The sequence below is a fragment of the Saccopteryx leptura genome, chromosome 3, assembly GCF_036850995.1.
Source record: "Saccopteryx leptura isolate mSacLep1 chromosome 3, mSacLep1_pri_phased_curated, whole genome shotgun sequence".
NCBI lineage: Eukaryota > Metazoa > Chordata > Mammalia > Chiroptera > Emballonuridae > Saccopteryx > Saccopteryx leptura.
Window position 1 is genome coordinate 358,561,544 of NC_089505.1, and position 27,521 is coordinate 358,589,064.

Here is a 27,521-nt window from a genome sequence, read left to right on the forward strand (position 1 = left end):
GCAAAAAAAAAAAGAACAGAGGGGTTAATAGAAAAATGAAGTCAATTTAAAAAATAATGAGTTAAAGAACACTGATTTTACAGGCTATTAAGTTAACAAGGCGATTTCAGTTTTTCTGAAGTCAATTAAAGTTTTAAATAGTTATTCCGTTTTTTCCTCTTGGGCCACCTCAGTAGAGCTGTCAAGATGCCGCCCGGTGCCTGGGGACCTAGAAGGTGCCGAGACGTCAGGGCCAGGCTGCCTGCTCGCCTGCAAGGACCCTGGGACTCACCTTGCCGTACGTTGCCTTGTACTTCTGCTTGATTTGTTGCCTCTCATTCGATGTCCTGCTTGATAAGATTTCAATGATGGCTGCTTCATCGGTTCCTAAAGGGCAGGAGAAAGAAACAAACTAAGAGCGGACGAAACACGAGAGAGAGATTTAGTTTAGTCAAATCTGAGGAAGCCAGGGCGGTGGTCAGAGGCTGCGGTGGAACCTAGGGGGCCCTTAAGCTGAAATGTCTCGTGGAGAACTGTGTTCTTTTCACTCACTTGACAAACATCCGTGGAGGCCTTACACTGCATGAAGCACAGCGCTGGGCATCATGGTGATCAGAGGAAGGAGTTTATGACCTATTCTTTCATTTCACTTCCAGACGTATTACTCAAGAGGAAATGAAAACTATCCACACAAAACTTTTGCATGAATGTTCATTGCGGCATTATTTATAATGGCCAAAAGGTAGAAACAACCTGAATAATGTCCATCAGTGGACAAATGAATAAACAAAATGCAGGATAGCTATACAGTGGAATATTACTTAGCCAGGAAAAGGAGTGAAGTACCAAACCTGCCACAGTACGAATGAACATTGAAAACATTTTGCTAGGTGAAAGAAGCCAGTCGCAGAAGGCCACACGGTAAAGGACTCCATTCACAGGAAAGTCCAGAAGAGGGAAACCTGCAGAGATGGGGCGCAGGCCTGTGGCTGGGGTAGGGTGGGTGGGGGATGGGACGGAGAGCTAAAGAACGGGAAGGTTCTCTCGGAGGTGACAAGAATGTTCTAAATTGACCACGGTGATGGACTGTTCACTTAGTCTTAAGGATCCACTCCACCTTGACAGTTCTGGGAAGATCTAGCCGTTTGATTTCAATTAGAGAAACAGAACATTCTAGGATGAGTTCACTTGTAAAAATAGCAGGGGTTAATTGCCTGCCTCGTTCTGGTTCGGTTCCAACACTGTTATTTATGTTGTTCCTCTTCATTTTCTCCTGCAGTGTCACCTACGGAATGTGTATCCAGTTACTTCCTCTGTATCATTATTTTCTTTTAAACTTCTGAGTGCCAGAAACTTCACCTCAAAAGGGATTTCTTTTTCTCGTAAAAACCTCTTGAATCTGTCCCTTTCTTCCCGTGTGGGCTGCTCCTGCGGGGGTCCGTGGCCCCTGCACCTCAGGCCTGGGCCCTTACCGTTGTCATCCCTGGTGGCCCCCAGGAAGCCGGGGCGCATTCCTGGCTTCCTCTTCTTCCCTCACCCCACACCTAGGTGGTCACCACTCAGACCTCACTATGTCATCTCTCACACCCACCCAGCTCCACCATTTCCCCCTCTGCCGCACGGCTCAGCACAACTGGTCGGGTTTCTGCCTTGCTCTCACCTCCTCCAATCAGCATTCACTGTCTCCAAGATGACCTTTCTGAGGAGCAGACCAGCCTGCTCACTCCCCTGCTTCAACCCTTTCCACCCAGGCCCCTTTATATCTAGGATAAATTCTCAACTCTGTAGTGTGGCATGCGAAGCCTTTCGGATTCGTTTCTACCTGCTTCTCAGAGTCTTGTCTGTCTCCACTCACCCGCTCCCAGGCCTCCCTTCCCTCAGTTCTACGAACCACTTGCAACCCCTAGAACAAGGAACACTTTCCTTCCCACCTCGGGGTCTTAGCCTGGGCTGTTCCCTCTACCTGGAACACCTGCATCTTTGACCGTCATGTTCACTCCTATTCCTCCTGTAGGACTGAACCCACTCGCTTCTCTGTCCTGTCTGCCGCGCCACATGACAAGTTTCGTGGGAGCAAGGGGTTCTGCTCACTGCTACGGTCACAGAATTCAGCAGGTGACTTGCTGAGTGAATGAACATTCAAGTGCATGCGTACATGAACGAATGAGTGAGTGGATGAACGAACAGAGAGGTTTGTGCTGCACGGGGACCGAAGCTCGTCTCTGCACTGGTTTAGGCTGCGTGTGCTACCCAGGTAGGCTGTATGCAGCAGGAACTAATAGGAAACCCTCTACCCTGAGGCTCCAGTCAATCTGTATCTGGATAATTCAGGAAAATAGAGTTTAAATTCAAAAAGTAATGTTTTTTAGACTTCCTTTCCTGGAATGCTTTAAAAAGAGAGACCAGAGAGCAAAGCAGACCGGCGAGGGCTCAGCAGACGCCTGGAGGCACGGGGAGGTGTGGCCATGACTCGGTTTCCCTCCAGCCCTTCGAGTCTGGGTCTCAGGTTCATCCCGGGAGCCGTTCCCACTACCCAACCAAGAAGCGATTAACTGAACAGTGACCTCATCTTACATTTCACAATATGCGTGTCATTTAAGCTGTCTGTGCTGCCCGACAATTTCCTGTAAACATTCACAATGGTTGGAGGCACCAGGGCCAGTCCCCAGTGCTTCTGGGAAAGACTGGTTAGAGCGTGAGAGCAGGAGGAAGCTCAGCCCTGACTGTGCGGCGGACACTGTGTGGTAATTACACAGCAGAGGTCCGAGCAGGGTGGTCCCGGCCTCAGGAGAGCTGGAGGGCCGCCTGGCATTTCCTTCCCCAGCAGTTTTCTGGGAAGCTACCGAGCTGAGTTTCAGCAGGAAGAAGGTCGCCGGGTTTGAAGCGCCCTCCACTTCACACCAGGGCCCCACGCGCCCCATGAGCGGTGCCTGCAGCGAACCTGGGGCAGGGCTCAGCTTTCCTCGTGTGCAGGTGCCACGTGCCCGCCTCAGCCTGTCTCCCTGAGCCGGGGGGCTGCCTGCAGCCCCACCTGTAGTGCCTGTGGGCCAGTCTTGTCTGTTAAACCACTGGGCTTTCCAGCCCCTCAGTTTCTCCTTTGGAAATAGAGGTGCAGGCAAGACAGATGAAGTAATGAATGAAGGAGAATTTTGTCTGCCTGGGGGATCATTATTTTCCACTTGCTTGCTGTGTTAGCTTCCCAAGGCTGTATTAATACCCACCAACTCGGAGGCTCAAAACAACAGCCGTTTATTCCTTCACAATTCTGGAGACTAGAAGTCTGAGATTGTGGTGTCAGCCCCACCCCCACCCCCGCCACCGAGGCTCTGGAGGCTGCTGTAGTCCTCAGTGTGGTGTGGTTTGTCTGTGACGCTCCAGTCTCTGCCCCTCTTCACGTGGCCTTCTCCCTGTGTCTTCCCTCCTGTCTCTGCCCGTCTTCACATGGCCTTCTCCCTGTGTCTTCCCTCCTGTCTCTGCCCGTCTTCACACGGCCTTCTCCCTGTGTCTTCCCTCCAGTCTCTGCCCGTCTTCACATGGCCTTCTCCCTGTGTCTTCCCTCCTGTCCTGCCCGTCTTCACATGGCCTTCTCCCTGTGTCTTCCCTCCTGTCCTGCCCGTCTTCACATGGCCTTCTCCCTCTGTCTTCCCTCCTGTCCTGCCCGTCTTCACATGGCCTTCTCCCTGTGTCTTCCCTCCTGTCCTGCCCGTCTTCACATGGCCTTCTCCCTGTGTCTTCCCTCCTGTCCTGCCCGTCTTCACATGGCCTTCTCCCTGTGTCTTCCCTCCTGTCCTGCCCGTCTTCACATGGCCTTCTCCCTGTGTCTTCCCTCCAGTCTCTGCCCATCTTCACATGGCCTTCTCCCTGTGTCTTCCCTCCTGTCCTGCCCGTCTTCACATGGCCTTCTCCCTGTGTCTTCCCTCCAGTCTCTGCCCATCTTCACATGGCCTTCTCCCTGTGTCTTCCCTCCTGTCCTGCCCGTCTTCACATGGCCTTCTCCCTGTGTCTTCCCTCCTGTCCTGTCTGTCTTCACATGGTCTTCTCCCTGTGTCTTCTCTCCTGTCCTGCCCGTCTTCACATGGCCTTCTCCCTGTGTCTTCCCTCCAGTCTCTGCCCGTCTTCACATGGCCTTCTCCCTGTGTCTTCCCTCCTGTCTCTGCCCGTCTTCACATGGCCTTCTCTCTGTGTCTTCTCTCCTGTCCTGCCCGTCTTCACATGGCCTTCTCTCTGAGTCTTCTCTCCTGTCTCTGCCCATCTTCACATGGTCTTCTCCCTGTGTCCTCCCTCCTGTCCTGCCCGTCTTCACATGGCCTTCTCCCTGTGTCTTCCCTCCTGTCCTGCCCGTCTTCACATGGCCTTCTCCCTGTGTCTTCCCTCCAGTCTCTGCCCGTCTTCACATGGCCTTCTCCCTGTGTCTTCCCTCCTGTCCTGCCCGTCTTCACATGGCCTTCTCCCTGTGTCTTCCCTCCTGTCTCTTTAAAGGACACTTTTCAAAGGATTTAGGGCCCACTCAGGTAATCCAGGATGATCTCATCTCAAAAATCCTTAATTGCATCTGCAAGAACCCCTTTCCCAAATAAGGTCGCATTGCAGTTTCCAGGGGGACCTGTTTTTGATTTGGTTCCTCTGACATGTAAAGGGGTGTTTGTTGTTCTTCCTCTCAGGGACACAGAAAGGCTCTCAGAGGGGAAAGCCGCCACGAAGAGTATTACCTCGTCCACGGCTTCTCAAACCTTAAGGTGCATTTGCACCACTGTTGATATGCAGGTTCTGCTTGGGTGGTTCTGAGTGGCTCCTGACATTGTCCATTCCCAGTGAGTTTCCAGGTGATGCTGATGCAGCAGATCCTGGAGCCACACTTTGGGGAGCAAAAGTGTAAAATGGCCCACACATCTCGCTTTTGTGGCTGTTGGACGGCATGGCCCTGGACATTTAAAGCCAACCCTGGTAAAGAACCATCTTTATCAATGAGACAGGTGCATGGTCTTGCTGACCCATTTTGCCAATGATACAATTTTGCTTTGGTTTGCACTTCTTGATACGGGTTGGAATGCTGGACTTTCAACCAAATAATTGCTTTCCAACATGGCTCTAGTTTCTGATTGCCCGATTCTCAACAACTCCTTGGCTTCGGTCAAGATATTTAACCTCTGAGTCTCGGCATTCTTGTCTGTGATGTAATACAACTTTACAGGGCTGTTGGGAGGTTATACAAGATGGTGTGCATGCAGACCCCAGCGTGGCACTTGGCCCGTAGAAGCGCTCTCCACCAGTGACCAGCACAAGAGAGGTCCCACCATCTGCCCACATCCACAGGGGGGGACAGAACACTGCGTGGCTTGGCTGTTCAGTAGGCGCCCCACCTTTGCTTACCGAGCTAAACTCGCACGGTGGGCAGAGAATGCCTTTCACCGCAGATGAGTCATTCCCACACCCACTTCAGCTCTTGGCTCCAACCCACATCCAGGTGTTAGGACCTCCCTGGAGAGGCAGCGGAGAAGCACCTGTGAGGCTGGCTCAGCCACTCTGCAGAGCTCAGAACCGTAAACATCCCGCCCCTTCCAGGCAAACACTCTCCCGGCAGTTGTTGTTCAAATACAAGATTAGCCAGGGCTGGATAGAAGCAAGGGGCCACTCCTCTCTGCCAAGATTTCCTCTGATGCCCCCAGACAAGCAACCTAGTTGTCGTCCTTCATTTCCAGTGCTCTCTCTCCCTCCTGATTTATTTAAGAACACTTATTATATAGACATCTCTTCTACCACTTCCCTTCCAGATCTTCTCCAACCCCAACTCCCTTGAAACTTTTCCATCATTTCGTGGGCAAGGCAAACTATTCTACGGTTAGATGTTCCTTCTATTGGAGCAAAATACATCTTCTTAGAACTGCCACCATGGATCCCAGTTTTTTTCCCTGGCGTCACACAAAGAATTTATGACCACATTTATTCTAGCACAATCCTTATTCCTAGGAAAGTCACACTCCACTAATTTACTTCTAAGCAAAAATCTAGCACTTGTTTTCGCCACCCATTATGCCAAGTGAAAGAAGCCAGACACATTATATGATTCCATCTGTGTGAAATGTGCAGAATACGCAAATCCACAGAGGCAGAAAATAGATTAGAGATCCTCTGACTCTGAAGAGAGAGGGGACTTGGGGTGGCTGCTAATGGATGTGGAGTTTCTTTTTGGGAGTGATGAAAACATTCTGAAATTAGTAATGGTGGTCATTCCATGCTGTGAATATACTAAAACCCAGGCTTCTGGACAAGAACCTCCTTTTATCAGTAATCTCCTTGGGTCTCAGAGCCTCTCTTCATGACCTAGAAGATTTCTCCCTTGTCCCACCTTGTCACTGGGGTTACCTTACTCTTGATCTATTACTTAGTCTCCTAGTCTTGGCCATGTACTTACCCTTAGACCTGGACATAAAGAACTTCTCCAGTTTTGACCCTTGATTCTTGACTTTGGCCACAATATTACGTTCACTTGATCTACTTGTAGATGCAGTTCCAAGCTCCCTAATGGAGCTCTTAGCAGACCTGATCTCCACCACCTCCCATTAAAGGGATTAGGGGGATATAGATAACATTAGCATTGTTACTCATGAAGTGTCTTTTACCTCCAGGTCACATTAAATGTCATACTATCCAATTTCTCATGATTATATTGCATCCTGAAAAGCAATTGGATCTGACTATAACTTTAGAATCTTCTAGAAAGAGAACCTTAAAAGTAATCCAATTGGGTTAGCCTGGAAGACACAAGGTCACTGAGGAGTCATCTTCCTAAGATCCTGGGAAAATTGGGCATGACATCAGATTTAATCAACTTCAAAAGTAAATTAGCAAATAAAACATCTTCCATACCCATTCCTTTGCAGGCTTTGTTCAACTTTTTGGCATCTCGATCCACATCAAAACCCTGGTGACTTCTCTCTTTGGCCTAGAGGAAATGATTGAACAGGTGAGTGGACAGTATTAGGCATTCTTAAATGATCTTGGGCCAAAATTGGTTAGTAATTGGGAAGACCAAGCAGATACCCAAATGAAGGACCAGCTGCCACTTTGCACGTGGGTCCATGTGGAAATCAGCTGGGGACACTCTGACCCCAGAGAGATGGCTGGTACTCCTTGGAGCCAGCTAGCCTTGGATGACTACAGAGAATGGCCCCTCTGTTCTCAAAGACAATCAGCCTGGCCAACTCTAGGATGAGTGATTTTCGTATCAACTCTTCTGTTGTGTGACGGTCTCTGAAACAGAGAGTGACACCGTGGGCCGGTGTCCTGCAAAGTTGGTTCTCCCCCTGTGCCTCGAGACACAAGTATGTCTAGGGACTAGGCGTTGCTAGCCAGAAGCTGAGGGTTCTAGGATGTCATTACAGATCCACTTGGTGAACTGGGCTAACGCTTTGCCATTCACCCAATGAGAGACCTAATATTCAGCTTGCCGGAAATACCATGGAGACTAACAATAGCATAGTTACTGGTTTTTACTGCTCCTTGGGGGGAAAAAAGATCTGTTTATATACTCAGGTAATGTTTCTCATACTTCTGTCATTGGCACAATACATGCACTGATTTGTCTGCAGCTACTTAAGTCTATATTTTTATTTGCTTATTTTTATTTCAAGGGACCTACTTTGTTTTTATTTAAAGTTATTTTAAGAAGAAAACTTCTTATTAGCCCTAAAGTGGAAAACCAGTATCTGTTAGCTAAACAAAAGGTAAACATGAAAATAAATACATCCTTATAAAAAATTTTTTTAAATGGGAAGCTAATGGCAGTTACGCACCTGGAAGCTTTGAACACACCCTGCATTTTCTCGCAGAGACTCTCTTTGATGGTGCCTGTCCTTATTACCCATCCCTCAATGAAGTCGGTTTAACCGCTCCTGTCTACACCCCCGATTCCCCTCTCTCTCCCATCGTTTGCTTTGGTCCCTTGGGAGTGACTGGTCCACCCCATAGAGCACAGTGGACACAATGCATTCATCTGTCTTGCATCTCTATTTTACACGGGCTCACTGGGGCTGTCAATCATGAGGCCTGAGCCCCGGAGTCCTGCCCTTGAGTGGGCACAAACCCTGTCACTCTGGCAATTGTGACTGGTTCAGGAGTGGGGATGTACTCCAAGCAGGATCAATTAGAGTCTTTCCCTTGATTGATATAAAGATATTGAGAGGGATATGTTTGTCCCCCACTGGGCTTGCTAAGCTATGGAGTGTGGATCTAGGTGCTGTAGGCAGCCATGCTGTCTGCTACGTGAGTTGAGAATAAAGCAAAGCAGAGACAGAAAGGGTAAAAATATGGAGACAGAGACATTGATTGATGGATGAACATTATATAATCCTCAGACCCAATGCTGCCTATACCTCTACACTTCCTACTTTCATTAACTAACAAACGACCATTTTTTCTTAAGTCAGCGATTTTCAACTTTTAAAAAAAATCTCATGATATATATAAACTAATTACTAAAACTCTGCAATGCACCAAAAAATATGCTTTTTTTTTGCCGATCTGACAAAAAAAATAAGTATAATTTTGATTCACGCACACTGAACTGCTACTGCATTGGCTGTTGTCATTTTTTTATTTGTCAGTCTAAGGGAGAAGAAGTCAATGCTCCTGACTAAATAGTCAGGTATACCTGTTTTAACAATTCTTGCAGCATGCCAGTGTGCTGCCACACACTGGTTGAAAAATCACTGTCTTGCCCTGGCCAGTTGGCTTAGTGGTAGAGCATTGGCCAGGCTTGTAGAAATCCCGAGTTTGATTCCTGGTTGGGCACATAGGACAAGCGACCATCTACTTCCCTCCTTTCTTCCCCTCCCACAGCCATGGCTTGAATGATTCGAGCAAAGTCAGCCCCTGGCACAGAGGACGGCTTCATGGCCTCGCCTCAAGTGCTAAAATAAATAGCTTGGTTGTCAAGCAGTGGAGCAGAGGCCCAGACAGGCAGAACATTGCTTGGTAGGGGTCTTGCCGGGTGGATCCCAGTCAGGTGCATGCGGAGTCTGTCTCTGCCTCCCCGCCTCTCACTTAATAATAAAGAAAAATAAAAAATAAAAAGAAGAAGAAAATTGCTGTCTTAAGTGAATGCAAGTCAAACGTGTCCTGACTAATTTCCATGGACTAGAAGCGGGGTGGCTGCTAGGCCTTGGTTAGTGGAGAATCATGTAACCCCAGAGCCAAAGATATCTTCAGGGCCACCTATTTTCCCACTGCCCTTTGGATTGTACGTGCACGGCCCACCCTGAAGCATCTATTGCCACAATAAGTTGGGAGAGGACTTTATGTTTGTTGAGCACCTGCCACATGCCAGACAAGTTCCTCATTTACAGACCTCTCCTTTAATAGGAGGGAAGAAGAGTAGGCGTTAGCGACCTACTTTATAGACAAGGAGAGCAGGGCCCAGACGGGTCAGGGAATCTGTCTGAGGTCCCGCAGCCTTGCTCTCAGCTCAGCGTGCCTCCTGAAGCCCACGCTGCTGGGTCCCGCGCACCACCCTGCCTCCCACTCCGTGGCTGGGGCCTTCGTGTTCAGCAGAGGAGGGGCAGAGCTCACTTTCCTTTCCAAATCTCCCCTGGGGGATAACATAAGAAAGCTATCTGGTGCACCTGAAGACTCGCTGGCAGGACCAGTGACATAATTTGTGGGGTGCAGTGCAAAATAAAAGTGTAAGGCTCCTTGTTCAGAGATAAGTACAAACCTTAAGATGGTGACGTCAGAGCATCACACCAAGGTGTGAGGTCCTTCTGAGCGCGGGACCCTGGGTGACCATACAGGCTTTTACACTTAGGAAGGCTGGCCTGCCTTATGGCCCAAGCCTGGAAGGGGTGGTTCTCTGAGCATGGGCACACGGGATGTAATCTCGGAAGGGTGAATGGTGTCTTTGCCTTTCATCAGGAGTATTAAGTGGGGCTCAGGAAGGGAGGTGGAACTGAGCCAGGTCGGTCGACATCTCTGATTAACAGGCTGACTCAGACACTGTCCTGGACAGCATGTTGGCCTCATTCGTGCAGAGAATTATTATCGGTCCCATTTCACAGCCGGCAAATTGAAACAGCAATGCAGGGCTCTGTGAATGGCCGTGAGGCTGTTCGTGGCCAGAGGGCTTGGCTGAGGGCCAGAGGGCTGGAGTCTAGCCGGGGTCACAGGAGCGGAACCCTGGGCTTCTTGCTCAGAGAAACACTTTTCCCCCTCTCATTTGCACAAAGATGCTGCCAGGGTTTGTGCACGCCATGCGGAGACTTGTTTAAGATCATGTGGCTGGGCGACAGGCGGAGTACAGCCAGGGTGAGATCGGGGATCCCCTGACTCTTGTCAGATATGAAGTGACCTTCCTGCCTCGAATCCCTACTGCTTCCCTAAGGTGGTCCCATGATACAGTAGCAGAGTTCCGGGGGTAGAGGGGTGGGGGAGACCTCCCTGAGCATGCCCGCTGTGTATCCAGGGACAAAAAGTAAGTGCCATTTGGTCCAAAACAACAGTGCTGTCCGGGAGCCGCTGTGGGACAGCGTTGAGCCTCTTGTTAGGAATAAAGATGCTAGCGAGGCTTAAACTCTTTCTTTTGTGCTTAACAGGTAATGAAGCATAAAAGCCTACAACAGATATCTGACCCTCGGCAGGGTTAAGTCACCGTCCCCTGGTTCCTTGTGGGAACCACTGTTAGCCACATTGGTTATATTTCCTGACCCGAAGAGACTCTGGTCTCATCCCTCCCAACAGCAGGATATTTAATGTCAGAGTGAAGGGATCATGCAATGTGATTTTTAAGAAAGGGAGAAAGAAAACAGTCTGCATGGAATTTTCCCCTTCGTGTGGCTTGGACTGCCCCCACAATGGGCATATTCATCAGTGATGCCCAGGGTTGAAGCCACGGGGTGTCCTTGGCTTGTTCTGATGAGCTGGGTAACTAACTTCTCCGGAATGTATACAGAGCGGACATTCCACGTCCATTGTTCATTGTTAGGGGGCCGGGCAGCTGATGTTGGGGCCTCGGGCCTGTCTGCCCATTGGGAGATGTCATTTTTGAAACTTGAGGCCATGGAACAGAACTTCCACATAAAGCAGGTCTGCAGGAATGTGAGTCAGACACAATATGGGGGTCCGGGGGGGCCCAGGATGGGGACAGACATGTTTGTGAGGGTGCAGGCAAACACACAGATATTTCACTTGCTTTCAACTACAAGGTGTAATAGATCTGTTTGTTTGTTTCTCTTTTGAACAGGATTTGCACTGATACACAGGAGACACATAAAAAAAGATGTTAGATGCTAATAAAATGATTGCAGAAGTCTGGGCTTTCAGCCCACATGGACCCAAGTTGAATGAACTTGGACCATTAACCTTAGCCACCTTGTCTGTAAAGCGGGGGCAGTGTCTGCCTTGTGAGGCTTGAGGCTTACATGACCTAACGTTTCAAAAGCCAGGGAGATGGAGGGTTCACAGAGATGCGTTTTTGTATGTGTGGGTCTTATAGTGATATTTACATTTCAATTCTGCAAGTGTTGATTCACCAGGCGGCCGCTGAAGATACAATAGTCAAGTTTAAGAATGTGGCTTTCTAGTCATACTGGTTCTGAGTCACATGCCACCGCTTTATTACCTGGTGATCTTGGGCAAGTTTGAGAACCTCTCTGTGCTGCGGGTTTTCAAATGGCAAAACGGGGATGATAATAGTGCCTACCTTGCAGGTCTCTTGTGAGAATCGAAATGAAGTCATTCAGGCAAAGTATCTAAAATCAAGCCTAGCAGAGTGTATGTGTTTAATAAGTATAAACAATATTTGTGTAAGGCCAGTGAATTTTCCAGAACATTTTAAAACCTTTCCTGCTTGAGGGGTTTTCATCTTGTCAATGGCACGCTAACGATCAATTTCTCATTGATCACCTGCTGTTTGGCTCTAGAGTTCCAGACATAGCCTACATTTCACACAGGGCAATTAAGTGGTTAAACAGTCAGGCTGTGAAGTCCTAGGTGACTCTGGATGACACCCCAGCTCCACACTCTGCTAATCAGTCTCATTTGACAAAGCTGATAGATAATTCGCACCTCCTGGAGTGTGAGGCACCACCTGAAAAAGTGCTGGCCAGTCCCAGCGGGTCAGGTGTGACAGGGAACCAAACGCTATTTACTGCACAGGGGGCCCTGCCTGGGGCCTGACTAAGCTGGGGACAGTCAGTCCTGGTTTTTCTTCCTTCCGGCTTGTCTGCATGTCACTTCTCTGTGTCTCCATGTGCCCCCTCTAAGACAAGGTCAGGAATGATCCATTCTCTGGGAGGAGGTATAGAAAATGAACTGGGATGCTATAGCCCCAGAAGTAGTGTCACCTGGACAGAAAGAAGACTGAAAACATCTCCCCTGGGAGGTGGCTCAGTGATGTGTCAGCATCCGCACATCGACTGCGCTAGAGGAAGGTCCGCGCCTGTACCAAGGGCTAATCCCTCCAGCTGGGAGGGCAGAATGGAGAAACAGACGCGTGACCAGGGGCTTCTGTCCCAGTGCATTTTTTTTTTAATTTAGAAATTAAATTTAATGGGGTGACATTGATCAACAAGAGTACACAGGTTTCAGGTGACCATCTCTATAGCATTTGAACTGTTGATTGCGTTGTGTGCCCATCACTCCAAGTCACAGAAGGGGGCATATAAAACAGACCCAGTGCAATTTAAGGAAGTCTTAACTCTTATGATCGAAAGGGAACATTTAAAGGACACCTTCCTCCAGTTGCAGCAAGCCCTGAGGATGGAGTTTGTGAAAAAGGTAGCGAGGGACACAGTTTGCAAACTGGTGGCTTTGCATATTATATGGTGACCAGGATTTTCCAGGACCCAGCCTTAAAGACACTCATATTTAAGTACAGTCCTACTCGTCAGTCCTGGTCACTTGATCTTCTATTTGGATAGCATCAAAAAGTGGAAAATAAGAATGCACTTCTGAAACACACGTGCATTAACGAAAAAACAATAGGTGCAAGCAAATCAGACTGTCCTTGGAACAGTTCTTCCCTCTCTCCCTGCTTCCTCTCCTCCCTTCTCTTTCTCTAGTCCTTCTTCCCTTTTCTCCTTCCTCTTCCCTTTTCTTTTCTCCCTCCCTTCCCCTCAACAGACAAGTATTGAAGTTCTATTGTGTGGTGTATAGGCACTACCCCGGGTCAGGGGGACTCTATGATCTATGACACCCAGTCTTTGTCCTCAGGGAAATACACACGAACATAGATAAATGACAATTGCATTATGATAATGTAAAGAGCTGGGTGCAAATAGCTGAGAAGAGAGAAAGAGATTCTTATGAAGAAGTTGACATTTATGTTGGTTCTTGGAAGATGCGTAGTAGTTGGGCAAGGGGGGAAATGGGGAGGCCGGGGGGGAGGGGGTAGGGGAAGGCCATTCCAGGGAGAGACGACAGCATGGTGCCTTCTGGGTCTGTGCACATATGTGCTTTCTATGGCCTGTCACTGTGCTACTGCTGAGCAAACATGATTGAGCTAAACATGACATAATGACCTGGCATGGACTTGGGAGTCGGACCGCTGTGTCTGGTCATGGTTTTTTCCTCACTGGTTGTATGATGGTAGGTAAGCTGACCCATCTGTCTGAGCCTTCATTGGCTGTCTTTCAAATGGAGACACACCTACTCACGGTCGGTGTGAGGTTTGGATGCAATTGTGTTCAGGACGCAGTGGCACATGCCAGATTACAGCAAGCACGAGGCTGGTGGCACGTAGGAGGAGGGATGCCTGGTGACATAGCCTGTAAGGGTCATTTGTAAACTCTTCAGTGTTATCAAGATGGAATGGGAGTGGCATTTTGATTGTTTGCTCTTTCCAGGGCAGTTGCCCGGAAGCAACTGGCTTGCCACAGTCTGCTCAGTAAATATTTGAAAGTGGTTGCGTGATGTCCGGGCTCTGAGGAAGTGCTGGGGACCAGAGGGCAGAGGGCCTGTTGTACACTGATCTCAAGAAGGCAGCTGTCCGAGCTAAAGTGAAGTCAGAAGGAGGCTGAGGAGATTAAAATTAGCAGGGACAAAATGGGGGCAGGTGAGGATTGTGCTGGGGAGAGCCTTGGGCTCCCCCAAACTCTTCTCAGTGTAAAAAGCGACCATTACCACTGCTAGTTAATGGTACCTTGAGCCAATATTGGCAATTTGGGCTCAACTTGGTTAGCGTGGATTTGAAGATCGTTATGGAGATGGGGAAATTGAGGTCCAGTTTGAGAAAAGGACTTTCTTGTGGTCATACAGGTTTCCCTCCTTCCCAAAATAGCTAACTGCCCTTGAGCCTGGCAGGATGCTATTTCTCTCCTTAGACTTTCTAAGTCTCTGTTTTCCCATTGGAAAGGTGGTAATAATAGCACCTTTTTTTCTTGTGAGAGGTTGTAAGGGTCTGATCTGTATCAGAAGCGCTGGGCAGGACGCTGGGCACATGCTGAGGGCTCAGGCTATTTTTAGTTCTTCCTTCCATCTTGACCTGATTCCTACGGAGTGTTGGGTGAGCTCTTGACATGGTGCTTTGTGTGACACCTTTAAAATGGATTTCATAAATCTGTCCAAAATCAGAAACCATTTTGTACTTATCAATAAGTTGGATCAGGAGCTAAGAGTTTAAGAGAAATATATGGTGGAAAAATAAAACACTTAACTATGTGACAGGCACTGGTCCAAACTATTTACATATAATAACATTTGATCCTCACAGCAACCATATGAGGGAGGCATTATTACCTCCTATTTTGCAGATGACAAAACCAAGACACAAAGAGGTTAATAACTTGCTTGAAGTCACATAACTGGTACGTGATGGAATTCAAACCAACACAATCTGGATCCAAAAACTCTACTATTAACTTATTAACCAACTTTTTTTGTCCCTGTCAAAAAAAAATTTTTTTTTTTTTAATTTAATGGTAGAAAAGCTCTGTTTAATTCTTAGAATGCTGGTGTTTTTCAAAAACACCAGTTGAGACCTATTTATCTGATGGCCAGGAAAGCCAAGGACCTCTTGCCTGGCTTGTGGGATTATAAATGTTCTTGACGATGAGACAATAGGAAGTGAAATGAAAACTGAAGGCCAGTTACCATTATCTGCAAGGCGAAACAGACACGTCTCTCCTGTGGGTGAGTGTGTCTCCAGGGGAGGCTTTATTGGCAAATTCTGCTCCCAATATTTCTTCTGAGTCAAACAGAATCACGTTTTCTGCTTCTCATCTGTAAACTGGGACTAATACCCGCCCGACCCAGCAGGCTCTCAGGAAGGTGAAGTAAGACAAATGTGATTGACTGTGGCATTCTTCACAATAGATTAAAAAATGTGGTATTCCCTGGTGGGTTAGCTAGGTTGGAGCATTGTCCCGAAATGACAAGGTTGCTGGTTCAATCCCTGGTCAGGGCACATACAGGAACAGCTCAATGTTTCTGTCTCTCCATCTCTAAAAGATGCAGTATATAATATGTAACATATATAAGCCTAGATTCAGATTGTGTAGGTTTGAATTCCATCACTTTATCAGTGGTATAAAGGTCATACCAAAGTGTGAGAAACAGTGAATGTGTCCAATCCCCTTATTTTACAAATAAACTGAGGCCTGATTGTTATGTCATCTTCCCAGGGTCACCTACTTGCGTATGGAAAAACCATAAACTCCTCTTTCTCAGGATAATTTTTTTAAACCTCTAACTGATCACTTATTTGTACTTGGAAACCAGTTAGTATTATGCTATTAAAGTTCATGAATTCAGAGCCAGAAAATATCGTGGTGACATTTACATAGGCATGTTTAGTAGACATTGATGGGCAATTTGAAACAGAACAGAGGGGCCATTCACATCTTTAAACATGAATCTTGGGTGATTAGTGGAATATTGTTTAATTAAGTTGACAATTTCTTGGGCACAGTCTCCTAGGGACAATAAATTTGACAAAATCTTGTCTTTGGGGGGTTTTAAATCAAAGTCTACTTACACACTTGTCAGAAAGAAAGTAAAACCACTAACCAGAAAAAATATACCGGTACATTGCAGTGTATTCTGTTGGGTATATTTAAACACAGTTTTAATCTTAGAAGAATATTTGTATTTCACCATGTGGTTATTGCTCCATTTAAATTAGGATTCTTCATGGCCACACTGACTAATGGCCAAGCTGATTCCTCCCTTCTTAGATCCTCTTCCCACTTGAACCCCCTTTAGAAAACTATTCAAGGAGGTAGACCAGATAGCTAGGAAAGTATGTTAGCAGCTTGAGCCCTGCTCAGTCTTAGAAGGGTGCTGAGAATGCCTGGAGCTATTTGTTTCTATTGATCCATCTTTTCAGAGATGCAATTTTAAAATATCATGTACAAATTAAGTGTTGGCCATCAGTCTAAACGGGTAGAGATATTTGCATCATTTGGCAGATGAGGCTGAACGTAATAAAAAATCCACTTGGATCAGATCTCAATATGATTTACTTACATATGTTGACCATGTGTTATGAAAATGGAGTAAAACTTTCTAGATTAAAAAATGACCTTTCTCCTAAGTTTGTGATCATTTCTATGTTGGCATATTTAAGAACACGTTTTAATGAAGATTGGTATTGTTAAGATTGTTTCCAGAAAAACAAGCTTTCTTAGGCCATGCTCTGGTTTATCTAAGTCACTGTGACATTTATCAATCAAAGGTGACTATGGGGTTGAGACTTGATCTTAAGAAGATCTGACCTTAAAACCCTTCAAGACCCTAAGGTGGTAGATGCCATTACTCCTGAAGGTACTGGCAATACATTTAGATGTGCAAACAATGTGAAGCACCGACCATATGCTCTAAGCTCTGGTATGGACAGGCTGAATGGGGCAGCCCTTTGGGGGCTACACCCACACAGAGGAGAGGCGAGCAAATGAACTGAAACAATTGTTTCAGTCGATGTCTTTGCAGATGAGTGCCGCTCATCTAGGCAGGAAAACCAGCAGCCTAGCAGACCCATTTCTAGGTCTCTCTGTAGAAAACCCCTTCTCATTCCGGCCATTAGGAGTTACAACGGGGCCAACAGTCTTTTGGTGGAAAACTGGCCTCTCTGCTGCTCTTGTCACCAACAGGGGGTCAAGGGTCAATCTTCAAGATGAGTCAGCTTTTACCTTGTGATAAGAGAGGCCATCAGTGTGAAGGAATGGCTGGGTCAGAGGGGCAGAAATGCATGATTGCTGGTGGAAATTCAGCCAGATAAAGACATTATGGGGACATCTCCTACCCCTTAGCCTTGCTTTCCCATCTGAGGTCTGTGTCTAATGAAGCGATTCTCAACCAACCAGGAGCGATTTTGCTTCCCGGGGACATTTGACAATGTTTAGAGACATTATTTTGGTTGTTGCAAACAGGGGTGTACTAATGGTATCTAGTCACAGAGGCCAGGGATTCTGCCAAATGTCCTATAAGGCACAGAATAACCCCTCACAACAAAGAATTACTGTATTTTTTGCTCCATAAGATGCACCTGACCATAAGACACATTTAGCATTTTAAGGAGGAAAATAAGAAAAAAAATATTCTGAACCAAATGATGTGTTAAAATATTTAATAAAATACCATATTTTCACCCCATAAGACGCACAGGCATTTTCCTCTCCACTGTTGGGGGGTGGGGGGGATTACGTCTTATGTAGCAAAAAATATGGTATCTCGTCCCAAATGTCAATGTACTAAGTAAGCATCTACAACCCTGGCCTAATGGTTGTAACAATTCTGTCAATACATTATTTTAAAATCTGTTGAGAAGGCTGTGCTTCTCCAGGAAGATGGCACACAGGTACCGGCTAAAACAAGATCCCCAGTGACAAAGAGCTAATTGCTGCAGTCACCTAAAAGGGAAGATTAGAAGTGGGCCACGGTGTCTTTCCTTAATTTAGTTTTGCAGAGCAACCCAGATGGCAAATCTGAAAGATGAGTCCAGGGATGGAGTAACCAGGAAGAGAATGAGTTAAAGCCAGTCCAAAGGGAGAAGCCCTGGCTTCTTTGTTGGCATCGCGATTGGTGTGGGCATCACAGCCTCAACCAGCAGCCTCAGCGGACTCATTCTTGCGGGCCCTTTGACCCTGGGTTGGACTGGAGAACTCAGAGTTTCTTCTAGGGGTAGAATAACATGCATTGTCTGAAAACAAGATTTCGTGTTCTGGGGAAAAGGACTGTCTGCTCTGAGGTTGTCCACAGATTGCTTGGGGAGTTAGAGACCCTTGAGGAGAGTTAAACCTCCAGCTAGTCAATTACTGCTGTATTGCTTCAACACATGTAAACCTGGAGGACAGTGTGGTAGTAGGGAGATGATGGCTATTTCTCAACCGGGAAAGAAACCATGCCTTCAAGAGTTATGAAAAATGAAGCACTTTTCTCATTAGAAAAGAATTCTCCATATCCTTCTTCTATTGCCAAAGGCTGTCTTTTTGCCAATTCAATGAAGGTAGGAAGTTGGGATTCATTGCTTGCAGGAAATAAAAGAAGCTAGTGTACTCTGGAATTCTCAAAAGTCAATAATAAGTGGGCAGATGGAATTAGAAAGAGAAATATTGGGGATTGAGCTGGGCCCTGGCAGCGGTGGGTGGTGCTATGCAGTTGGGCATAGCCAGTAATATGAGCAAGTTCTGATTTGCTGAGAAGAAAACAAGGTGAAATGGCTAAATTTGCTTTGAGCAAATTTCTCTCTCCATCAGAATCAAAACAATGGATGTTATTATATCCCCTGGTGAGAGAATTTAAATGTGCATTGAATCCAAGCCTATTATTTCTTTTAAAAATATTTAGCATTTTTATCTTTTCATTCCCACCGCAACCATCCCAACCTCCATCACCAGAAGTGTGGATGATTTTACGCCTTTCTATCTGATCGTCAACGCTTCGTTCTCTTTCTATTTTGGTCCATCTAATAGTAGTAGCAGCAGCAGCATTAGTAGTAATATTAATAAGAGTGATAGTTCTAAGAAAGCAATAATGATAAACAATATCTCCTACCCCCACGGATAGGTAAAGCTAACCTTGGCCACAGTGTCAATTCGAGGTCAGGTATGACCCAAGCCAATCAAAAATTTCTCTGACATGCTATGTATAAATGTTTAGAGAATAACCTCAAAAACTCTTTTCCTTGAGGTTTGTTAATCTGGATCTATTTGCGCCCATGGAATTCTCTTTTTATTTATTTGTTTATTTTATTTATTTTTTAATTTTTCTTAAGTGAGAAGAAGGGAGGCAGAGAGACAGACTCCCGCATGCACCTGACCCAGCATGCCCACCAGGGGGCAATGCTCTGCCCATCTGGGGCGTTGCTCGGTTGCAACTGGAGCCATTCTAGAGCCTGAAGCAGAGGCCATGGAGCCATCCTCAGCACCTGGGGCCAACTTTGCTCTAATGGAGCCTTGGCTGCGGGAAGGGAAGAGAGTGATATAGAGAAAGAAGAGGGGGAGGGTGGAGAACCAGATGGGCACTTCTCCTGTGTGCTCTGGCTGGGAATTGAACCTGGGACTTCCACATGCCAGGCTGATGCTCTACCACTGAGCCAACCAGCCAGGGCCTATTTTTTAAATTTTTCTTAAGTTAGAAGCAGGGAGGCAGAGAGACAGACTCCCGCATATGCCCTGACCAGGATCCACCCAGCAAGCCCCCTATGGGCAACGCTCTGCCTATCTGGGGCTGTTGCTCCATTGTTCAGCAACCAAGCTATTTTAGCAACTGAGGCAAGGTCATGGAGCTATCCTCAGTGCCCGGGGGCCAACTTGCTCCAACTGAGCCATGGCTGTGGAGGGGAAGAGATAGAGAAGGGAAAGGGGGAAGGGTGGAGAAGCAGTTAGTTGCTTCTCCTGTGTGTTCTGACTGGGAATTGAACCTGGGACATCCACATGCTGGACCAACGCTCTACCATTGAGCCAATCAGCCAGGGCCAAGGCCATGGAATTCTCTGTGGAGCCTGAACTGTCTGTGACCATCCATCCCTCTCACCAACTCCTTCGGCCTCCCATACCATTGAAAAGGAAAAAGGAAACGCTCATTTTCAGTATGAGAGAGAGAGAGAGAGAGAGAGAGAGAGAGAGAGAGAGAGACAGAATGCTCTGGGGATGAATCATGATTCATAGCTGTCCTCTTCCCCTTTGCCAGGGATTGGGTCAGAGTAGGCTTTTGACCAATTCTGGCCAATGAGATAGAAAAGAATGCCTGCTTGGGCTTTCCAGAAAGATTTTCCTCACTGATAGGAGTGTGGTACACGAGGAGAAAGCACTTTTTTCTCTATCCCCTTCCTTCTTGCCTATGACCCTATCATGTATGGCCATCGACTTGATCATATGATGCTTATCTTGCACCCACAAAGGAGACGTTGCCTGCACATCAAGGGTGGCAGAATGGAAAGGCAGACAGGGTCCTTCATGGTCCTTAAGGAGCTGCTGAACACTGGAGTCCCTTCCTTTCAGACATCCTGTTAGGGCTAATCATTACATCTCTTTGTTATTTAAGCCGCTGTTAGTCTGGCAGTCTGTCTGCTACTTGCTACTTGTAATCAAACATACACTATCTTAAAAGAGCAAAACAAACAAAAACAACTGTGAATGCAGACCTCCCGAGCTGCCTCAAGCCCAGACTCTTCTCTTGAGGTTTAGATCCAGCTGCCTGCTAGGTCTCACACCCAGTTTACTACAGATACCTCAAACTCAGGAGATGCTCACACCGGCCCACCCTCTCTGCCACCTTGCAGACTCCATTCCGCCTCATCCGCAGGATGCACTACCAGCCTCCTGTGTGCCCGAGCAGGTAGGGCCCTGGGAATTACTCTGGTCTTCCTGTCCTTCACCTCCCATATCCAATCGGTCAGTCAGCAAGTTCTGCTGATTTGACCCTTCAGTCTGTCTTCTTCTCCAATTCCATTGTCATTGTTTTAGTTGGGGACAAAAGTTCATCATCATTTTTCAGGGGCCACTACTTTTCAACTGCTTTACTTCCTTTGGGTTGTGTTTCTCTTTAAACCTTTCCCCACCAGTCCCTGCACTGTACACCCGAAGTGCAGCTCTGACCCTGTCATGACCTTGTCTGACATCCATTGAGACTTCCCAATTGCCTACGATAATGGTTCTGGAAGTGTGGTCCCTCACGTCTCCTGCGCAGAATCACTCCCTCCCCTGCCTAATTTCTGAGCTTTGTTACCATAGATACAATTCTATTAGCGCATCCATTACACATCATTATAATTATGTGTTTGTTTGCCTTCCTTCCTAGACTGTGAGCCATTTTGAGGGCACAGACTGCGGGCTTTTCTTCTTCTTCTTCTCACTCACGAGCCTCAGAGAGTACCTGGCTCACAGCGGGTCGGGAAGAATAAGCAGCACTGGAAAAGATGGAGAGTGCCCTCCTCTCTCCAGGCTGGCAGGGGGACTCCTCTGCTGCCTTTTCTCATCTCTAGGATGTGGAGGGGGAGGGGACAGCCCCGGGGTGGGGACAGGAGGAGCAGATGGGGCAGTTGGTGCGGGAGGCCTGGGGAGAAGGGCCTGGGGCTGAGGAGGTTTTAAATGCTGTCATCCAGGCATCTCTCCAGGGTGAATGCGGGGCTGGTTCACAGTCAAGGCTCGGGCTCAGCTCTAGCCTCGGCCTGTGAGAGCCTTCACTTCCACATTGCTTCTCAAACTTGAGTGAACGTCAGGATCATTTGGAGAATGTGTTCAGCTGCAGATCGCTGGGCCCTACCCCCAGATTTTCTATTTCAGTAGACCTGGGGCCCAATAATTTCCCTTCTTAACAAGATCCTAGGTTATACCAGTGACACGATCTGGGGACCACATTTAGGAACCATTGCACTAGAAGAATACTTGACGTTGGACCCAAGGTGTCAACTTTGGATACCTTAGAATCATTTGGGAAGCCTTAAAAGATACAGATGCCAGGGCCTTCCCCGCACACTGGTCTGGGGGTGTGACTGGACAGAGCTATTTGGATTCCAACTGAGCAAAACATTGGTTGAAGCTCATTTAGAAAAACTGATGAATTGATGAATTCATCAGATGTTTATTGAGCATTTGCTGCGTGCCGGGCATTGTGTTGGTAATGACATGCAAAGATGAAAAAGACACAGTCCTGTCCCCAGAGAGCCGTCAGTCCAGCACAGAGAGGATGTATAAACAGAGGGGAAGGGTGGCCTTGTCCACAGAGTATCATGGAAGCATTAAGAAAGAGCACCTAATCCAACTTGGGGGAGAAGAAGAAAGCTCAGGATGGGGGTCGGAAGGAGATGATGAGTTGGTGACCCACTTCAGTAGTTTCAGAAATCCCTGCAATTTAGCTTCTATTTGGCATAATAGAAGCCTTTGTTGAGCCCAAGGCATAGTGTGAATAACTTGTGCCTAGATCCAGACCTATGCTTCGCCTCTTACTGGATGTACAACCCTGGGCCGATTCCCTAACCTCTCTTCTTCTCACTATTTCAGAGGGGGGGGAATATTATAGTGTCCCCCTCATTAGAATGTTAGAACTAAATGATGCAACATGTGTAGAGCTGAAGGGCTCACATTCCAAGGACCAGAGCCGATGCCCTGAGAACAGCTCCCAGTCTAGTAAGCACTTAACAAATTTCCATTATTATCATCAGCTCATTTCAGAGGGTCCCTTTAACCTCCAGTCCGGCCCATCAGCACTTGCCTGCGGTGGATAAAAAGCAGCCATTCTAAAGAGGTGGGGGAAGGGCTCTTGTATTGGGTTCTTGTTGCCGTGTGGCAGAGCAAGAATGCCAGTGTGCCCTGGGATGTGTCAGAGTCCATCCGCTACACTAAGTGGCCCAGGCTCCTACGGCTTCAGAGTTCTTGTGTTAGGTCTTCAGTTTCCTCGTTCTTTCTTCTGTGTATTTGCTCTTGGGAGCCCTTCCCCCACCTCTTTAGAATGGCTACTTTTTATCTATCGCAGGCAAGAAACCCTCAAAGTCAACGATCGTGTCTCAAATATAGCTCTCAACTTTGAATGGGAAACGTGCTTAAATAAAGAAGGTGGGCTTTAATGCACGCCATATTTTGATGTCTGAGGGATTTTTCGTTTCCTCTGACTCTCATGGGGTGTTCTGAAGGACTAACTTCCTGGAATAAAAGATGTCCTGATAGAAGAGGCATGACTGCTTTATCTCGGCTGGTTTCTACATGGGGTTCGCTATGCTTTTCTGGCTCTGGAGATCACATGTTAATGTACACTCTTGGTTAAACTGTATTTACTTTTATTCCAAATTCCCATCACATTTTCCCCTGCCTCCAGAGCCTCCCTTCTTTTCTTGGGAATCTGGACCTATATCCTTCTTGTCATATGGCATTCCAGTGCTCCTGTCCACATTCATCAGAGCTTGCCTATTGTTCACCTGCCACAAGTCCCAAACTGCTCTCCCTTTTAGACAATATTTATGTTGGCTAAATATTGGCAGAAGGAAGTCATAAATGTGGTCTGTTTGCAAACATCATGGCAGGTCGCTGAGCAGATGTTCTTACACAAGTTGGGTTTCATTTATGGGTACTCACAGTGACACCTGCCTTCTTGGGCAGTATGCTGATCTGTCCTTGTAAGGATGGTGGTATGGTCCACGTCAGTGTTTCTCAAACTCTGCTGCTGACTAACATCACCTGGGCAGAATTCACAACTCCCAGTGCCCAGGCGAACCCCCAGACCAATTCACTGAGATTCTCTGGGGGTGGGACTCAGGCATCAATGGTTTCTAGGACTCCCCAGTGTGCAGCCAAGTTTGAGAACTTGTTCCCCAGTTCAGTGTTTCTCAGACTTCCACGTACATAAGAATCACTTGAGGATCTTGTTACAGAGGCAGATTCTGGTTTAGTAGGTCTGGGTGGGTATGAGATTCTGCATTTCTAATAAGTGCCCCAACTACAATGAGGATGTTGCTACTCGTCCAGGGGCCACACTGAGCAGCAAGGCTATTGTCCTGTCTAGTGTCTATTCATCAGCCTTGAAACTAGTTTTCCAGAATTCATTGGTCCTCTGAAGTTTGTGATTTCTTCCCATATTTATCAGTGGTTCCCCAATGTCTCGCTCCCCCTCTATTACTCTGCCAAAAACTCTTTCGCTACACTCTATGGTGAAGTCATCGCACTTGACCTCAGTACTCCCTTTTCCCCTATACTGATTCTCTTGGAACCACTCACATGGTAGAATAGAGTCATCTAGCTAAACCCAAGCAGATTCTTATTTTTTCTGTCTATGCACAAAGCTCATTGAGCACAAGAACGTGTCCTCTAGGCCCAGTAGACTTCTTTGAACATTGTGTGATTTAGCAAACGATAATAACTCAGTATCGTATGACTGCCCCAAATAGGTTAGTCACAAATGCTAGGTCTCTAGTTTAAAAAAAAAAAAAAGAATCATTAATGATGACAAAAGGATTGGGGAAAGGCACAAAGCAAAAACAAAGGAATTTTTAGTTTTCAGAACTGGCTAGGATTCCATATTGTAGTACCTTGGAAAATGTCATGTTCTGGCCAAGACTCGACTGGCTTTCAAGTGATATTTGTCAAATAGTTATCTGTGAACCCTGGTCTGTGGACGTATTCTTGGGGATTCAAAACTTTCCTGGTGTCTTGACAATGCCGATAATAACTTAAAAACAAATCTAAAGCATATTACATCATCAGGATGACCAATCGTGACCAAGGCTCATGATTTCAATGCCTGCATTTGTGTGTCTACGTATGATTGTATAATATATATGCCAAACAGCCAGACTTTAATTGTCGCAGGCTAATGATTAAAGAACAACAACAAGAAAAAGGACAGAGGGAGGTTTGATATAAAAATCATGAATTTTAGCCAAGAGAAGGCCCAATTGTATTACAGGGAGTCTTATAAACAAAAGTTTCTTAGTCGTTTGGGGAAAGAAATGTGATAGGAGAACTAAGAAGTCACACAGCACATCATGTACTAGACATGCTGCGACTCACAAGAAGCCACTTCATACATAGCAATCGGGACCATTTTTACATTGAGCTCGACCACTAATTCTCAGCAAAATAACACTGTCTATGTTGCTAAATAACATATGTTTGCACATCACCAACTTGTGTTTTGCTAGTGTTTAATTTTTTCCCCTCTATATTGAATTTTTTAAAACTTGTTTTGGTTGTATGGTCGCTTCAGAACTACAAGGATTGTCTTACGTTTATACAAACTCAAGTTCCTTTCCAATGCAAATAATTTCAGTCATTCCGGGGACAATTCTCTCTTTTTTTTTTTTTTTTTTTTTTTTGTCCTTTCAAAAGGTCTTACATTTACTTATTTAGCAACAGAGACTTAGAATATATTCCATCCCTGGGCACATGTTAAATTCCGTCACCATTTTCAAAAATGTCACAGTGGCCATATTACAGCATCTTGCTCTCCATTTTAAGGCACTGTTAAAGGGGACACAGTTGGAAATGTAAACTCAGTTCTCAGATGACATTTCTTTTTATATTAGCTGCAAATATCGTAGCAAACATTTTCTGGGGAAAATGTTCCCTGCTTGGAAGTAATGCCTGATGATGACATTTTCAGATTGGAGGTTGTGGAGGGTCTGATGTAAGTCACTGGTGAGGAATGCTGGGCCCACAAGAGAGCCCAGTTGGACCTATGACTTGGGGGCGGGGGAATGCTTACAGGCTGATGGGCCTCTGGCTCTCCACTCCCCGGTGGGCAGCTGAGAAGCCGCACGGCTGCTGAGGGTGGGGTGTCCCCTTTGGGCAACTGTTGACTGCCTTCTGAGAGGGCGTAAGACTGGCTCTGAGGATTCAAAAAAGAAATACATAAAAATGCTGGACCAGCCTGACCTGTGGTGGCGCAGTGGGTAGAGCATTTGACCTGGAACACTGAGGTCGCTGGTTTGAAACCCCGGGCTTGCCTGGTCAAGGCACATACGGAAAGCAATTACTGTGAGATGATGCTTCCCTCTTTCTCCCCTGCCCCCACCTTTCAATCTGTCTGTCTCCTCTCTCTAAAAATCTGTAAATAAAATCTTTAAAAAAAAAAAAATGCTGGACCACTCACAAAAGCCAGCTGCCCCATGGGGTTGACCAAGTCCTCCTAAACTGCCAATGTAACAGCAAGTTATTTTTTCAGAGGCCCTCTGCACCTATTGGAAATATTTTAAGAGTAGGTTTCAGTTTCTCTGAAAAATATACTGACTGTAAGGCTCTCAATCTTGGCTTGTATATAAGGTTATTTACAGATGGTTTACAAAAATAACACCTCTTCGAAGAAGGTATTTGTAGGTTTGCGACCATATGACTGCAAGTTTAATTTATCACAAAGGAAATAAACCAGATAAACAAAGTTAGAGTTTACAGAAACATTTGGGGTTTTATTCCCCTAGCTCCTAGTGTACACGCAATCAATCATTCTCGCTGTGGGAAGCTATAGTAGGGGCAGCAAATCCTTATTAAAGTTTTTATTGTGACAGCTTTAGCTATTCATTTTTCAAGATTTTGCTCTGGCCTGCCTTGTGCATTGCTGGTTCCAAATGTCAGTTTTTAGTTATTAATGGTTTAGATGCGTTATTCACATGAGCCTAGGAATTTCAGAAGAAGGGGAAAATTGAGTCCATTGCATGAATATTTACAAATACTTGGATGTTCGATGCTGTCTAGAAATAATATTGGAATATTTTCACCTTTCAATCCAAGTTAAATGGCCTTAGAGGAGTATTTTTACCCTGCTCTAACTGATATTTGCAACAAGAACCTTTCTTCTCTGCAAAACCCTGATGGTCGTAGTTTATGAACTTTTGTGCAAATTTGATACCAATAGCTTTAGTCATTCATTCCACAAATTCATATTAACTATTTTGCTTTCTGCAAGGCACCGTTTACCACCTCGTTTTAATCACTTCTTTAAAAGGATCGTAATTATAATCTTAAGCTCCCTCCGAAGAGATTTTTGACTAATGGAGAAAAAACATACATTCCAAGTGCATTTTAAAAGCATGGTCTGCTGTTGTGAAAACCAGTAATAAGTGGTAATCACAATCATAAAGTATAAAAGTATCAATCATGACTTCAGACTTTAAATTTCTACACATGCTAACCCGAATTAAAACTTTGAATCCCAAAAGCAATAAATACTTACATGACGATTGCCCATTTTCGTTTTTCTGAGATAGCTGTCCTGTATTTTATTAAGACACAGCTCTCCTAAAGGCCAAGTTTATAATGATTCTCCCCGGACATAATATCTCTTTAGCTTAATAAGTAACTTTTGGCACGGAATTTGAATACATAGTTGGGGATGGCTAGGGAGTGGTCATAGCTACGAATGAGCTTAACCTGTCCAAGCTGCCTTGACAGGTCATTATTATTTTTTTTTTTCTTTTCATTTTTCTGAAGCTGGAAACAGGGAGAGACAGTCAGACAGACTCCCGCATGCGCCCGACCGGGATCCACCCGGCACGCCCACCATGGGGCGGCGCTCTGCCCATCCTGGGCGTCGCCATATTGCGACCAGAGCCACTCTAGCGCCTGGGGTAGAGGCCAAGGAGCCATCCCCAGCGCCCGGGCCATCTTTGCTCCAATGGAGCCTTGGCT

The 27,521-nt window shown here is 46.2% G+C and overlaps 1 protein-coding gene across 3 annotated transcripts in view; it reads right to left on the reverse strand.

The window, feature by feature from the left end:
- Positions 1-27,160, reverse strand: part of ANXA13 (annexin A13) — a 48,889-nt gene extending 21,729 nt beyond the window's left edge. The window contains exons 1-4 of one of the 3 annotated variants that reach the window (XM_066379441.1): positions 27,067-27,160; positions 25,603-25,725; positions 6,847-6,922; positions 272-366 (exon numbers count right to left, since the gene is read on the reverse strand). In XM_066379441.1, coding sequence (XP_066235538.1) covers positions 272-366; positions 6,847-6,922; positions 25,603-25,725; positions 27,067-27,081 — 309 coding nt within the window. In that variant the 5' untranslated portion in view covers positions 27,082-27,160. Of the gene's footprint in view, positions 1-271; positions 367-6,846; positions 6,923-25,602; positions 25,726-25,989; positions 26,023-27,066 lie in introns of those variants that run through there. The other 2 variants (XM_066379440.1, XM_066379442.1) reach the window with 2 other exon arrangements.
- Between the last annotated feature and the right edge of the window lie 361 nt (positions 27,161-27,521).